The sequence below is a fragment of the Urocitellus parryii genome, chromosome 12 (genome assembly GCF_045843805.1).
Source record: "Urocitellus parryii isolate mUroPar1 chromosome 12, mUroPar1.hap1, whole genome shotgun sequence".
Lineage (NCBI taxonomy): Eukaryota > Metazoa > Chordata > Mammalia > Rodentia > Sciuridae > Urocitellus > Urocitellus parryii.
In genome coordinates, this window is record NC_135542.1 from 89,474,115 (window position 1) to 89,490,310 (window position 16,196).

Genomic DNA, 16,196 nt, shown 5'->3' on the forward strand with positions numbered 1-16,196 from the left:
AGAGCCTGTTCTGGGGTCGTTCGGCATTCCCCTGCGAGGGGACCCGTGCTCCGGAGGTGGGAACTGGAGAGCCGCGGCGGCAGCAGCTCGGACTCCGGGAGCCAGGAGCCGCGGCGGCAGCAGCTTGGACCCCGGGAACCAGGCACCTAGCCAAGGAGCGGCGGAGGTCACGGCGGCGCTGCTAAGGCCGCGGACAAGCGCGGCGCCCGAGCGCGGCCCAGAGGTGGAGGCGATGACAGCAGGGTTTCAGTTCTAGAAAACTGGACGGGAAACAGAAGCAGCAGTTTGTATAATCCCAAGATCTTGCTTATGCCAGGAAACTGTAAGGGCAACATGAATGTCACTGAGGTGGTCTAACATGGCGGCAGACGCGGAGAGATCAAGTCTCTGACCTCTTCAATTGTGCGGATATAGGGAGCTGTAAATTATCTAAAGTCTGCTTGCTCAGGATCACTAGGCAAAGTTGAGCTGACGTGGAGCTAGGGCGCACAGCCTGGGCCCCTCAGAAAACGCACACTGAGCACGAATCAGCTGCATTCAAGCTCTGGTTCGCCTCCTTCTAGTGACTCAGCACTAACGATCCCACTGAAATAACTAGTCGGCCCACCTGAACTCACAGAGGTAAAAGCCAACTGAGCACCATAGCCGGACCCAGGGAATCAGGAGAGACGTGGGACCTGCAGTGCAGATCTCCCGGCTATTACTTCCACCAGTGCTGACAACAGAGGTCCCTTGCACCAGCTACCAGGGGAGTTGCTACCTGAGGGCAAACAAGTTCGCTGGGGGCCCTCAGCCCCAAACCCTACAAACTTGGGGTCTGAGGGAGGCAAACAGAAAGGGTGTGCCCAGGCACCCATGAAAACAGGGCTCCCAGGAGCAGCAGACCTGGCGTGTAGCCAGTATTGTGGTGAGTGTCACAGGTGAGCGGGGCCTGGCTTGAGGAACCACAAGAGAAGGCCCTAGGCACTCAGGATTAGAGACCCACACAGTCTGGGAAGAAGAGCTGAGGCACAGTGATTGGCTCCCACCTATCAAGAAGAGAAGCCTGGCCCAGTGGGCATAGCTCCACCAACTGGAAGAGAAGCTAATCGACCTATATGACTGCATTTATTATTATTATTATTTTTTTTAATGATTATTATTAGTATTTTTTTTTTCACTTTTTGTTGTTGTTGTAGTTGTTGTTCTTTAACTTTCTTATTAATGGTTTCAATTTTTTTAAACTCTTTTTATTTTATTAGTATTACTATTATTTTCTAAACTTTAATTTCCATTTTTTATTATCATTATAAAATTTTTTTTTTTTTTGGTTTTAAAGTTTTATTTTTTTCGTTTCTTCTTTCTTTCTTTTCACTTTTTTTTTTCTTTTGTCTTCTCACTTCTTCTCAATTTTCCTATTCCCCCTTCCTTGAATTCTACCTGCCTATACTCATTCTCTTTAGTGACTTCTTCCCTCCCCTTCTAATATCTCTCCTCCCCAGTGCCTACAAGCTAGGCAAACCTGCAACCCACGGGCGGGTCAGGTCCAGCAACCTGCCGAGTGACAGAATAGCTACACGTGCCTGCAGGGAACGCGGACAGGACCCACAAGTAGGACAGGGCCGGTGGCTCGCTGAGGGGCAGGCCCGTCCCCTCCCCCAGTGTCTGCAGGTAGGCGGGACTGTGACCACCGGCAGATGGGCCGAGCGGCCTGCTGAGGGGCGGAACCGGCCCCTCCCCCAGTGACTGCAAGCTAGGCGAACCTTCGACCCATCGGGAGGTTAGGCCCAGCAACCTGCGGAGTGACAGAGGTGCTCCTCGTGCCTGCTGGGTAGGCGGACCTTTGACCGACCAGCAGAGCAGAACTAGGGCCTGCCAGCGTGGTAGACGGATCACACCAATTGGAGGAGGATCACAGCCACTACCTGCCCTGCAAGGGTGATTTTTCAACTATTCAAGAGCAATATAAATAAATAGAGAGAAAATTTCAAAACACAACAGTTTCACCAAGCAGAAAGAAACGCCAGCAGTATGAAAAGACAAGGAAAGAAAGGATCACAGGCAATGCAGGTCAACTCAACTTTAGAAGAGGTAGTAGGTGCAACAGATGGAATGTCAGATAGAGAGGTCAGGATATACATGCTTCAGATGATCTGGAGTCTCAAGGAAGACATGAGACAGCAAAATCAGATAATGAAAGATCACATTGACAAACAAATCCAGGAAGTAAAAGATCAATTTCACAGGGAGATAGAGGTAATAAAAAACAAACAAATAGAAATCCTAGAAATGCAGGAAAAAATAAACCAACTTAAAAACTCAATTGAGAATACTACCAGCAGAGTGGATCACTTAGAAGATAGAACATCAGACAATGAAGACAGAGTATTTCAACTTGAAAAGAACATAGATAGCTCAGCAAGTCTACTAAGAAACCATGAGCAGAACATCCAAGAGCTATGGGATAATATCAAAAGACCAAACTTAAGAGTCATTGGGATACAGGAAGGCACAGAGCTCCAAACCAAAGGATTAAGCAATCTATTCAGTGAAATAATACGAGAAAACTTCCCAGACTTGAAGAATGAGACAGAATCCCAAATCCTAGAAGCCTACAGGACGCCGAATGTGCAAAATCATAAGAGATCCACACCTAGACACATTATAATGAAGATGTCCAACATACAGAATAAGGAGAGAATTTTAAAAGCTACAAGGGAAAGGAAGCAGATTACATTTAGGGGTAAACCAATCAGGATAACAGCTGATCTCTCAACACAGACTCTAAAAGCTAGAAGATCCTGGAATAACATATTTCAAACGCTTAAAGAAAATGGATTCCAACCAAGAATCGTGTATCCGGCGAAATTAAGCTTCAGGTTAGAAGATGAAATTAAAACCTTCCACAACAAACAAAAGTTAAAGGAATTCGCAGCTAGAAAACCATCTCTTCAAAAAATACTAGGCAAAACATTACAGGAAGAGGAAATGGAAAATAACATTGATAACCAACAATGGGAGGTAGGACAGTAAAGGGGGGAAAGTAGTCAAAGAGGATAACAAATCAGGTTCAGTAACATCAATAAACAAATATGGACAGAAGAACAAACCATATCTCAATAATAACCCTAAATGTTAATGGCTTAAACTCACCAATTAAGAGACACAGGCTAGTAGAATGGATCACAAAACAAGACCCAACAATATGCTGTTTACAGGAGACGCACTTGATAGGAAAAGATGTACATAGACTGAAGGTGAAAGGTTGGGAAAAATCATATCACTCATATGGACCACGGAAACAAGCAGGAGTGTCCATACTCATATCTAATAAAATAGATTTCAAGCCAAAGCTAATCAAAAGGGATAAAGAAGGACACTTCATACTGCTCAAGGGAACCATACACCAACAAGACATAACAATCATAAATATATATGCCCCAAATAATGGTGCAGCCGTGTTCATCAAGCAAACTCTTCTCAAGTTCAAGAGTCTAATAGACCACCATACAATAATCATGGGAGACTTCAACACACCTCTCTCACCACTGGACAGATCTTCCAAACAAAAGTTAAATAAGGAAACTATAGAACTGAATAACACAATTAACAACCTAGACTTAATTGACATATATAGACTATACCACCCAACATCAAGTAGCTACACTTTTTTCTCAGCAGCACATGGAACCTTCTCAAAAATAGACCATATACTATGTCACAGGGCAACTCTTAGACAATACAAAGAGGTAGAGATAATACCATGCATCTTGTCTGATCATAATGGAATGAAACTGAAAATCAATGATAAAAGAAGAAAGGAAAAAATAAGCATCACCTGGAGAATGAACAATAGGTTGCTGAGTGATCAACGGGTTTTAGAAGACATCAAGGAGGAAATTAAAAAATTCCTAGAGTTAAATGAAAACACAGACACAACATATCGGAATCTATGGGACACATTGAAAGCAGTTCTAAGAGGAAAATTCATTGCTTGGAGTTCATTCCTCAAAAAAAGAAAAAACCAACAAATAAATGATCTCATACTTCATCTCAAAATCCTAGAAAAAGAAGAGCAAAACGACAGCAAAAGAACTAGAAGGCAAGAAATAATTAAAATCAGAGCTGAAATTAATGAAATTGAAACAAAAGAAACAATTGAAAAAATTGACAAAACTAAAAGCTGGTTCTTTGAAAAAATAAATAAAATTGACAGACCCTTAGCCATGCTAACGAAGAGAAAAAGAGAGAGAACCCAAATTACTAGCATACGGGATGAAAAAGGCAATATCACAACAGACACTTCAGAAATACAGAAGATAATCAGAAATTACTTTGAATCCTTATACTCCAATAAAATAGAAGATAGTGAAGGCATAGATAAATTCCTTGAGTCTTATGATCTGCCCAGATTGAGCCAGGAGGATATAGACAACCTAAACAGACCAATAACAATAGAGGAAATAGAAGAAACCATCAAAAGACTACCATCTAAGAAAAGCCCAGGACCGGATGGGTATACAGCAGAGTTTTACAAAACCTTTAAAGAGGAACTAACACCAATACTTTTCAAGCTATTTCAGGAAATAGAAAAAGAGGGAGAACTTCCAAATTCATTCTACGAGGCCAACATCACCCTGATTCCGAAACCAGACAAAGACACTTCAAAGAAAGAAAACTACAGACCAATATCTCTAATGAACCTTGATGCAAAAATCCTCAATAAAATTCTGGCGAATCGGATTCAAATACATATCAAAAAAATTATACACCATGACCAAGTAGGATTCATCCCTGGTATGCAAGGTTGGTTCAATATACGGAAATCAATAAATGTTATCCACCACATCAATAGACTTAAAAATAAGAACCATATGATCATCTCGATAGATGCAGAAAAAGCTTTCGACAAAGTACAGCATCCCTTTATGTTCAAAACTCTAGAAAAATTAGGGATAACTGGATCATACCTCAACATTGTAAAAGCAATCTATGATAAGCCACAGGCCAGCATCATTCTGAATGGAGAAAAATTGAAGGCATTCCCTCTAAGATCTGGTACAAGACAGGGATGCCCTCTCTCACCACTTCTGTTCAACATAGTCCTCGAAACACTGGCCAGAGCAATCAGGCAGACGAAAGAAATTAAAGGCATAAAAATAGGAAAAGAAGAACTTAAATTATCACTATTTGCAGATGATATGATTCTATACCTAGCAGACCCAAAAGGGTCTACAAAGAAGCTATTAGAGCTAATAAATGAATTCAGCAAAGTGGCAGGATATAAGATCAACACGTATAAATCAAAGGCATTCCTGTATATCAGCGACAAATCCTCTGAAACGGAAATGAGGACAACTACTCCATTCACAATATCCCCCAAAAAAATAAAATACTTGGGAATCAACCTAACAAAAGAGGTGAAAGATTTATACAATGAAAATTACAGAACCCTAAAGAAAGACATAGAAGAAGACCTTAGAAGATGGAAAAATATACCCTGCTCATGGATAGGCAGAACTAACATCATCAAAATGGCGATATTACCAAAAGTCCTATATAAGTTCAATGCAATGCCAATCAAAATCCCAACAGCATATCTTGTAGAAATCGATAAAAGAATCATGAAATTCATATGGAATAATAAAAGACCCAGAATAGCAAAAACAATACTAAGCGGGAAGTGTGAATCAGGCGGTATAGCGATACCAGACTTCAAACTATACTACAGAGCAATAGTAACAAAAACAGCATGGTACTGGTACCAAAACAGGCGGGTGGACCAATGGTACAGAATAGAGGACTCAGTAACCAATCCACAAAACTACAACTATCTTATTTTTGATAAAGGGGCTAAAAGCATGCAATGGAGGAAGGATAGCATCTTCAACAAATGGTGCTGGGAAAACTGGAAATCCATTTGCACCAAAATGAATCTGAATCCCTATCTCTCGCCGCGCACAAAAGTTAACTCAAAATGGATCAAGGAGCTTGATATTAAATCAGAGACATGGCATCTGATAGAAGAAAAAGTTGGTTATGATCTACACGCTGTGGGATCGGGCTCCAAATTCCTCAATAGGACACCCATAGCGCTAGAGTTAACAAATAGAATCAACAAATGGGACTTACTCAAACTAAAAAGTTTTTTCTCAGCAAAAGAAACAATAAGAGAGATAAACAGGGAACCTACATCCTGGGAACAAATCTTTACTCCACACACTTCAGATAGAGCCCTAATAACCAGAATATACAAAGAACTCAAAAAATTAGACAATAAGATAACAAATAACCCAATCAATAAATGGGCCAAGGACCTGAACAGAAACTTCTCAGAGGAGGACATACAATCAATCAACAAGTACATGAAAAAATGCTCACCATCGCTAGCAGTCAGAGAAATGCAAATCAAAACTACCCTAAGATACCATCTCACTCCAGTAAGACTGGCAGCCATTAGGAAGTCAAACAACAATAAGTGCTGGAGAGGATGCGGGGAAAAGGGCACTCTTGTTCATTGCTGGTGGGACTGCAAATTAGTGCAGCCAATTTGGAAAGCAGTATGGAGATTTCTTGGAAAGCTGGGAATGGAACCACCATTCGACCCAGCTATTCCCCTTCTCGGTCTATTCCCTAAAGCCCTAACAAGAGCATGCTACAGGGACACTGCAACATCGATGTTCATAGCAGCTCAATTCACGATAGCAAGACTGTGGAACCAGCCTAGATGCCCTTCAATAGATGAATGGATAAAAAAAATGTGGCATTTATATACTATGGAGTATTATTCTGCATTAAAAAATGACAAAATCATAGAATTTGGAGGGAAATGGATGGCATTAGAGCAGATTATGCTAAGTGAAGCTAGTCAATCTTTAAAAAACAAATACCAAATGACTCCTTTGATATAAGGGGAGTAAACAAGGACAGGGTAGGGACGAAGAGCTTGAGAAGAAGATTTACATTAAACAGGGATGAGAGGTGGGAGGGAAAGGGAGTGAGAAGGGAAATCGCATGGTAATGGAAGGCGATCCTCAGGGTTATACAAAAATGACATATAAGAGGAAAGGAGGGGTAAGACAAGATAATACAAATGGAAGAAATGATTTACAGTAGAAGGGGTAGAGAGAGAAAAGGGGAAGGGAGGGGAGGGGAGGGGAGGGGAGGGGAGGGGAGGGGAGGGGAGGGGAGGGGAGGGGAGGGGAGGGGAGGGGAGGGGAGGGGAGGGGAGGGGAGGGGAGGGGAGGGGAGGGGAGGGGAGGGGGGATAGTAGAGAATAGGACAGACAGCAGAATACATCAGACAAGAGAAAGGCAATATGTCAATCAATGGAAGGGTAACTGATGTGATACAGCAATCTGTATACGGGGTAAAATTGGGAGTTCATAACCCACTTGAATCAAACTGTGAAATATGATGTATTAAGAACTATGTAATGTTTTGAATGACCAACAATAAAAAAATAAATAAATAAATAAAGAAAAATTGTGCTGTATATGTGTAATAGGAATTGTCATGTATTCCACTATCAAAAAATAAAATTGTTATACATTGTAAAATAAAATAAAAAGAAGCTTCAAAAATAATAATAAATAAATAAAAATAATAATAATAAATTGAAGCTAAAGCTTCTCCCTTGGAGAAGGTATTTGGCATGGGGCAGGAATTGTTTTATGCTTGAACCTATTGGTTTATAAACTAGGGTGCCTGCATTGCCTTGAAAATTAAAAAATTGGGCATAGGGAAAAAAGAAAAATAATAATCTATTTTATAAAACAGCCTAGAACACTAAGAGTAAAGTTATATAGCAGGATTCTAAAAATTATTTTGTCTTGATTATCATAGCTAAACCTGAAAAATTAGACAACTGGAGATGGAAATGTGGAAATGATAGTATTTTCTTATAAATTCTTGTAACTCCAAATTTACTGGACAAAGAGTCTTTGATACCCTTCCTTCTCATCCAGGTGAAAATGCCTCCGTTGTGAGGACCCGCTCTTCTAGCTCATTTATTTTCTGATAGCTCCTTACTTTTGGTAACCCTGAAAAATGATCTCCCATAACACTTGAGTAATAACTGCACCTCATTCCTAAAAGTATTAAACTTTTTAACCTCACTTTTATTCTAATTCCTTTTAGACTATTATTCAGATCTTCTAATTTGCCCCTTCTATTTTTCTGAAGTTTCTGATAAGAAATAACCATATTTGTCAGAACTATATGTAAACTAAAGTCAATAATCTTGAGTGGGGTAGAAGAATTTTTCAGCATCTCTGGACTATTCTAGATGGAAGGTACTGGGACTGAATTCATAGGTACTACAGCTATGTTCGGGCATTTTTGTAGCAAAGACAAGCAACTTCACCAGGGCTTGAATTTAAATTAACCCCCCTGGCTTTAAAATTCAAGATGGTAGGCCTATCCCACCATATCCTTATGCTTCTATCCCTACTTGGACTCCCTTACATGGATCAAAAGGGAATAAAAACATAAACCCATAATGGCAAAACAAAAGTGGGTTACAACCAAAGGAAGAGACTTTAACAAGTTTCTGGAAGACAAAACGCAGATGGAGCACTGGTGATTAATGTCTGAAGGAGAAAGAAGCCACAGTCTAGATTTCTGGCAGAGGAGGCTGGAGCAAGAAAAGCCTATCTGTAGGGCACAGCCTGGACTCGGAGATGAGATGCTCAGTACTACAGAAAGCAGGGATCAAAAATTAGAGGCTGAACACAAATTACAGACCCTGCCCAACTTCCAACCGGCACACAGAGCAGCCCACGGCCCAGCACTGAGCTGTCATTGACCTCTGCCTCAAAATAGCCTGCATATACTGCTTTTTCTCAATTCACCAATTTCAGTCACAGGATGGGTCTCAGGCCAACCACACACAATGCAGGGGAGACCCAGGGCAGCTGCGATGGTGTGGTGTCCCCACAAAAGAGAGTCTTTCTCAGGAGCTGCCTAGGGGACCTGAGAAAACAGAATCCATTTGAATTTCACCCTTTGAACACTTTCCACTTAGTGGCCCAAGGTGTATTAAGTAAGTACAATCCTGCTACTTACTTCACAGTGAACAATATCAACCCAGTCAGGTGACACTTCAAGAGTTTTCAGCTCTTACAAATTCCTTATGGACAAATCAGAGAGACCAATTATGAGTATGGAACAGAATGAATATTTTATCCCCTTTGATAATGCAGAGCTGGAGGGAAGGAGGAAGAAGCGGTGGTAAGAGCCTCATCTTGCAGAGGAGAGTCCAGTCACACATCAACAGCGGATGGAGTGGGACATTCAGTTTTAATTAATCTATTGTCTGGAGTTGCAGGGATGACCAGGAGAAGGGCAGTTTCGGGGTGGGGGGTTTGCAGACGTGTTGCAAATAAGCTACATCCTTGATTTTCATGGCAGAGTCACTAGACGATGACAGAAGACGATCAGAGACAGTAGTATATATGTATACTTTTTTTCAAACGAGAGGTAACTACAGCAAAATGAAAAAACACAACTACAGTGGTTTGTCTGGGAGAGGGGATTTGGGGTGGGGCAGGAATTGTTTTCTGCTAGAATCTATTTGATTTAAGAACTAGGGTACCTGCATTGCCTTGAAAATTAAAAATTTGGACATAGGAAAAAGAGAAAAATAAAAGTCTATTTTATAAAATGGGAGAAAGGAAGTCTCACACAGCACAAGCAGGGATGGTAAGCTGGAGTCTGCATAACTATGGTAACAGATGTAGCTAATTTAGGACAGAAAAGAGGGTGTTGGAAAGAGCTAAGAGTACGTGGTGTTAAGAGGGAAGGAGAATAAATTCTAAATAAAGGGATGCTGAGATAATCAGTATGGATGCTCTGCCATCTGACACAGTAAAGAGGAAAGAACTGAGCCCGCCCTCATTTTTCCTGTGTCTTTTCACTGTAGATTTTTTTTTAAAGTAAGATCCTGATGGGAACTCCATGCCAAATAAAGCAAGCAAACACAGTGAAATTCATACCCAACAAAATGACACAGGTGGAACATCACGTCCATTGTTTAAAAAATCCTGTCTTCATCGAGTCCCTGTGCAATTCAAAGTTCAATAGCTTCATTTGTTCAAGAAAAGTAATTTATCAATGACATTCAAATGCACTTGTATGGATTTTCCCTTCGAGAAAATGATTCACAACTGAGCACAAAGACTTAAGTACTTTCAAAATGCCACAGAAATTTACCAAAGGAATATAAAAATAGGAACAAATCTGCATTGCTTCTGGTTACCAGGAAGCTGCCCACCCTGTGGCAGGAACTGTGGGGGATCGGCAGCTCTGCACCATGGTTCCTCCCGTCCAGGAACACGGCATTCTATTTCTTGAGTAAATATTGTTAGTTCATGTTTTCTGTGAAAAATTGCCCATTTCATCCAGAGCTTCACCTGTTAGGATTCTATAATGCCGTATTCACATGATTTTAAAAATATTTTATCATCTTGGTTCCATATGTTGTTTCCAGATTTATGGAATTTTTTTTTTCCTAGTCTTGCTAAAGTTTGTCTATTTTACTGGCTTTCTAAGAGAACTTACTAGACAAAAGAGAGGAGACCACCTGAGGAGGAGGAATGGGCTGTGGACCACCCAGGAACTGAGGCGGGATAGGTGAAGGGAGTCCTTCTGAAGGCTGAAGTGGTTCTACCTTCCCAGGGGGTGGGTGGAGTGTGAAGGAGGAAGAGGGAAGGCTGTTGGGGCTACATTCTGAGGGTAGAGGGATGATGAGCTCAGCTATGGATGGAGGGAGGTCAGGCTAGAAGCATGGAGGAGAGGGAAGGTACTCCAAGTAATCCAGATTGCAGCCAAGAGCTGTGTGGCTGAATGAAATGGACACCTAACCAAACAAACCCAGGCAGAATGGAAGGGCAGCCTGGTTGACAAGGGAACGAAAGTCTAGCTGGGTCTCATGGAAGCTACTAGAACTGAAATCAATTTAAGGAGCCATGCAGATGCCTCTCTAGATCATCCATCAAGTGGAATGGAGACAAGACCCATGATGTCTCTCTTTCTTGAGATTTTACTTTTCAGAAACACACAAGTTTCCAATGCATCTGACACTTCTTGCCATGCTTTCCTCTTGTAAACCTGAATTCTATTTCGAGTACTCCAGGTCCATGTTTAAAATGACAGTGCCTTAACAAAAGAAAGAAAAATTGTGCTGCATTTTTCCTCCTGTTACCTGAAAACATAATGGGTGTACATATATTAAATATATCCTTACAAATGTCCGGGTCATGTTTACCAGCTGGAATTCTTTTACTTAATGTGTGGGTAATTTTGCATTGTGATATTTTTAATCAAGACATATGAGTAGAAGGTTGTTGATTTAAGACAAGTTTGAGATTCACTAAAATTAATGGCTGTACGTTTGTCCTTCTGGTGGCTGTGGAAGCTTCATATTTTCTTTGGACATCATTAGATGTCTTAGCTCTTGAAGTACAACTTTAATGCTATATGAATTTTGCCATTTTGCTAACACTGGTATGCTTCGTGCACCCACCATTCCACTGGAATTATTTATTCCATTCATATTAATTTTTGTTACAAATCTAACTGATGGAGGAGCTTCTGGGTATTTAGGTCCACATTCTACTTTCAAGCTATATATTCTGTTTTCATAATTTGTCCTTGGTGGCCCAATAATCATGCCTGTCCTACTTGTGTCATATCTTCATCATCTTCTCCTACAGCCCCCCACGATGTCTCTCATGTCTTTTTTTTTTTTTTTTTAGGGGGAGTGGGCGGTTGGTGGGGTTTGAACCTGAGTCTCAGCATGCTAGGTAAGTGCTCTACCGCTAAGTTACATACCCAGTCCTTTTTTATTTTTGAGACAGAGTCCCGCTAAGTTTCCCAGGCATGACTTGCAATTCTCTGCCTCATCCTCCTAAGTGGCTAAGATTATAGGCGCACTCCATGCCCAGCTCTCTGTGGGGCTGGGGGGGTCTTCTCATCCCAACTCCTCTCCTCTTGATGCATGGCCTAATGTGACCACTGAGATTCCAAGTCCTCATAGGTCCACTTCAGGTCCAAATAACTGCATTAATAAGGAGATGGGGTGAGGGTGTCATATAACTCTTGGAGCTGTCAGAGAGAGAAACCAGAGGGATTTGCTACCTGGCCTGATAAAATCTTCCCAGTCCCTATGAGGCGGGGCAAGGGAAGATCATAGATATCAAATGGAACTTGAAATTTGCTTTGGGAACCACCTCCTGAATGCCCTGGCCTCTAGATCCTTTTCTGGTAAAGCCCTGTGTCCCATCAAATATGTTAGGAATATTTACTGCTGGGCCAAACAGCACTTATATTTCTTTATTTTTAGATGCCTTTATCAGGTGATCAGAATTGTCCTTGTTGAAGTTGAGTTCTAGTTCCATGTTCCTGGGAGTTCTCTCAGTATGTCAACATTGGGGGTCCACCACTCAAGATGGAAGTGCTGATTCTCACCCCATCAATCATACAACAGCCCATCCAGCCCTGTAGCACCGAGCTTAGGACTACTCTAGAATTCAGCCAGGGCACACCTGCCTCTTCTCAGGAGGGACCCTTGTGGAACCCTGGGCTGGCTGATGTTGGTTGGCACTATCTGTACCATGTCTTCCATAGAATCCTAAAAGAATCTAGGCTCAAGGTTTGTACTCTCTATTCTCTAAAACTAAAATAGATCTGGTTATCTGTTTTTGTCTTATCAGAGGAAAGGGAGCCAGGTATGGTGGCACATACCTGTAATCCCAGCAGCTCTAGAGGTTGAGGCAGGAGGATCACAAGTTCAAAGGCAGCCTCAGCAACTTAGCAAGGCCCTATGCAACTTAATGAGACACTGTCTCTAAATAAAATATAAAAATGGCTGGTGGGGCTGGGGTTGTGGCTCAGTGGTAAAGCACTCACCTAGCATGGGTGAGGCAGTAGGTTTGATGTGTCCATCTATAACTAAAAAATGTTTTTTGAAAAAAATGGCTGGGGATGTGGCTCAGTGGTTAAGGACATCTAGGTTCAATCCCTGGTACCAGAAAAAATAAAAAGGTGTGGGGCCTGTAAGCATTAAGGTAAATGCTTAGGCCCTTGCTACCATCTTTAAACCATCTCCATCCATGTGATTATGATTATGACTTTGTTACCTCCAGCCCAGATCCCCCTCTCAGGCTCTGCCCAGACCTACACATTGACCTCTCCACTAGCCATTCCCACCTTACCTAAAACTGACCACTGTCTTCCACAAACCACTTTCTCCTTGGCCATGCTGATTACCCAACAATCAGACAAAGGAAGTCTAAAACTACCAGCAAAGCAGGGTTCCAAACACTCTTGGCATGAACTGTATATTCTAAAGCATCAGAACAATCATGAAGCTATTATAGTCATAATATTGAGCAAGACACAAATGATACAGTTGCAATCTTTATAAGAGAACCAAGTCTGATCTATTGTTTAGAAATGCAAATTTAGATTATAAAACTATAAATGAAGGAAAGTCAATGAACAGCATAAAAGAAAGATAAGCCATTAACTGCAAGAAAAAGGTGTGTCCAGAGGGTGCACTGGGCTCTGGAAGCTGGCAACGACCCATTTCTTAACTTGCTTGGTAGTTACCCACACATTCGCTTTATAAGGCTTCCTTAAGCAGTACCTTTGTCTCTACATGTGCATTATGTTTTATACTTTTTAAATTTTTAAATAAAGTAGTTATTGGAATGGGGCAAAAAAATCTAAAACTTTCCTAGACTTTCTTAAACTTACTGTCAACATCAATAAAATAAGTGTATCTTCCATGATGCGGAACACTGGAAGACAAAGAACAGTATGTAGAGTTTTCAGGTGAAAAAGATTCTGAGGAACAATTATGTGCCCTACATAAGGACAACATACAGAAGTTCTTTGTCAGGAAATAGCAAAAGAACAAATCACATTTTCTGAGAAAAAAACCAACTAACCAAGAAACAAGTAAAAATAAAGATTGCATATAAGAAAAAGATTGTGCATGGTCACTTACATGACTCAGTCTATAAATAACAACTGTTAATGTGGCTATCAAACAAATGTCACAAATAATTCTGGAAAACAATAGCATGCATTATCTTTCCTTAAAAAAAAAAAATGCTTCTTAACTAAAGATATTTTTAAGGTAAGAAGTGGGATTGGGGGAACTGAAAGCCTTCCTCCCCCATTATTAACTACTTACTTTAGTAGGGTACATATTTCACTTGTAATAATCAAGGTTGACACATTATTACCAAGGTCCATGTTTTATTCAGATTTTCTCAATTTTTGCCTAGTGTCTTTTATTTTTTGTTTCAGGATCTCATTTGGTTATCTCATTGGATTTAGATGCTATGTCGCCATAACCTCCTTTAAGTCATGAGAGTTTTTCAGACTCATTTTTTTGTCACTGTGACAGCTTTGAGAATTACTTTTTGGACATTTTTGGGGACTGCCTTTCAGTGAAATTTGTCTGATGTTGTTCTCATAATTGGATTGGGTTGTGTGCCTTTTGGAGGAAGACCACATTGGTAAAATGACATTCTCATCATACATTTGTCATTCCATGGATTTGTATTATGAACATGACATTACTCTTAAGTAAACTTGATAATTTGCTGAAGTATGTCAGTTTTTTTTTTCATTTGTAAAAATTACTCTTTTTCTCTTTTACATACTCTAAAGAAGTTATCATGTTCTTTAGAGAATTTGTGCTCCACTTACTCGAAGGTGGCCTGTATGTACATACATCCTTTGGAATTCTTCTACCTGGGAAATTTATCTATTCTCTTATTTATTAAATAATTTATATAAGTATGGAAAAAAGAAGTGGGATTGGAGAAAACAGGTAAGAAATTAAAATATATTCATTCTCTCATTTGGGGGAGAATTAATAGATATGATGGGGTTTTTTTAATGTCAATGAAGAGTACTTAAGAAAACTTCTCTTTTATCTCAAGAACAAGGAAATCTTAGACTACACTTAAGTTTAAAAAAAGGTGGTGGGAAGGTGAAGAAATAGCCTGGAATTTTTTTTTTTAAACAAAAAATTTAAGATAAAATATATCAGGCGTAATCAATGTGAACTTGTTTAAAAATAGTCAGGGGCTGGGGTTGTAGCCCAGTGGTAGAGCATGTACCTAGCACACACAAGGCCCTGTGTTCTATCCCAAGCACCACACACATACTCACCACCATCCCCACCGCAAAAAAATTAAAAAGACAAATATCAATGGGCTTGGGGTTGTGGCTCAGTGGTAGAGTGCTTGCCTAGCATGTGTGAAGCAATGGGCTCAATTCTCAGCACCACATATAAATAAATAAATAAAGGTCCATCAATAAGTACTAAAAAAATTTTTTTAAAGACAAATATCGTGGCTGGGGATGTGGCTCAAGCGGTAGCGCGCTCGCCTGGCATGCGTGCGGCCTGGGTTCGATCCTCAGCACCACATACCAACAAAGATGTTGTGTCCGCCGAGAACTAGAAAATAAAAATTAAAAATTCTCTCTCTCACTCTCTCTTTTTAAAAAAAAAAGACAAATATCAAAATGACATGGAAGAAATTTAATTTTTAAAAAATGACTATCATGCCAGGGAAATGAAAGTTTTAAAAAGAAAGCAGGATCTCAGTTTTATCATCAGTAAAAATTAAAACAAAACAAAACATACAATGAAACAAGGATATATGAAATAAAGATTTATTCCATAATGGAGCTTCAAGAGTTACAAGTGATTGTGTCAAATAGGATGATCAACCACCACTGTTTGTCTGGCACTGTCCTGGTTTAAGAACTAAAATTCCGGGCTGGGGATATAGCTGAGTTGGTAGAGCGCTTGCCTCACTTGCACAAGGCCCTGGGTTCAATCCCCAGCACCACTGAAATTCCCCATCCAGGAAACCCACCAGGCCTGGACAATCAGGGCCCTAAGTAATCAAGCATCCAAGATATCTGATTGTGTGTGGGTGTGGGTGTGGGTGTGGATGTGTATCTGTATCTGTGGGCTCCACAAGATTCAACCAACTTCAGATTAAAAGTATTTGGTGAAAAAAAAGAAACTGCATCTCTACCATCTGATCAAACTATCCCACCTCTGGGTATATGTATCCAAAGGAAATAATGTCTATGTATTGAAGAGACACCTGCATGACTATGTTTGTTGTTGCACAGTTCACAACAGCTAAGATATGAAATTAGCCAAGGTCCCCACCAAAAGATGA

The 16,196-nt window shown here is 40.5% G+C and overlaps 1 protein-coding gene and 1 pseudogene across 1 annotated transcript in view; both read right to left on the bottom strand.

Annotated features, from left to right (window-relative positions):
- Positions 1 to 11,356: 11,356 nt before the first annotated feature.
- On the bottom strand, positions 11,357 to 11,918 carry LOC113194157 (ubiquitin-conjugating enzyme E2 variant 2 pseudogene; annotated as a pseudogene).
- A 64-nt stretch (positions 11,919 to 11,982) lies between these two features.
- The window catches only part of Figla (folliculogenesis specific bHLH transcription factor), a 32,039-nt gene continuing 27,825 nt past the window's right edge, over positions 11,983 to 16,196 (bottom strand). Inside the window, 1 exon segment of the mRNA XM_077791738.1 lies at positions 11,983 to 12,037. Coding sequence (XP_077647864.1) covers positions 11,983 to 12,037 — 55 coding nt within the window.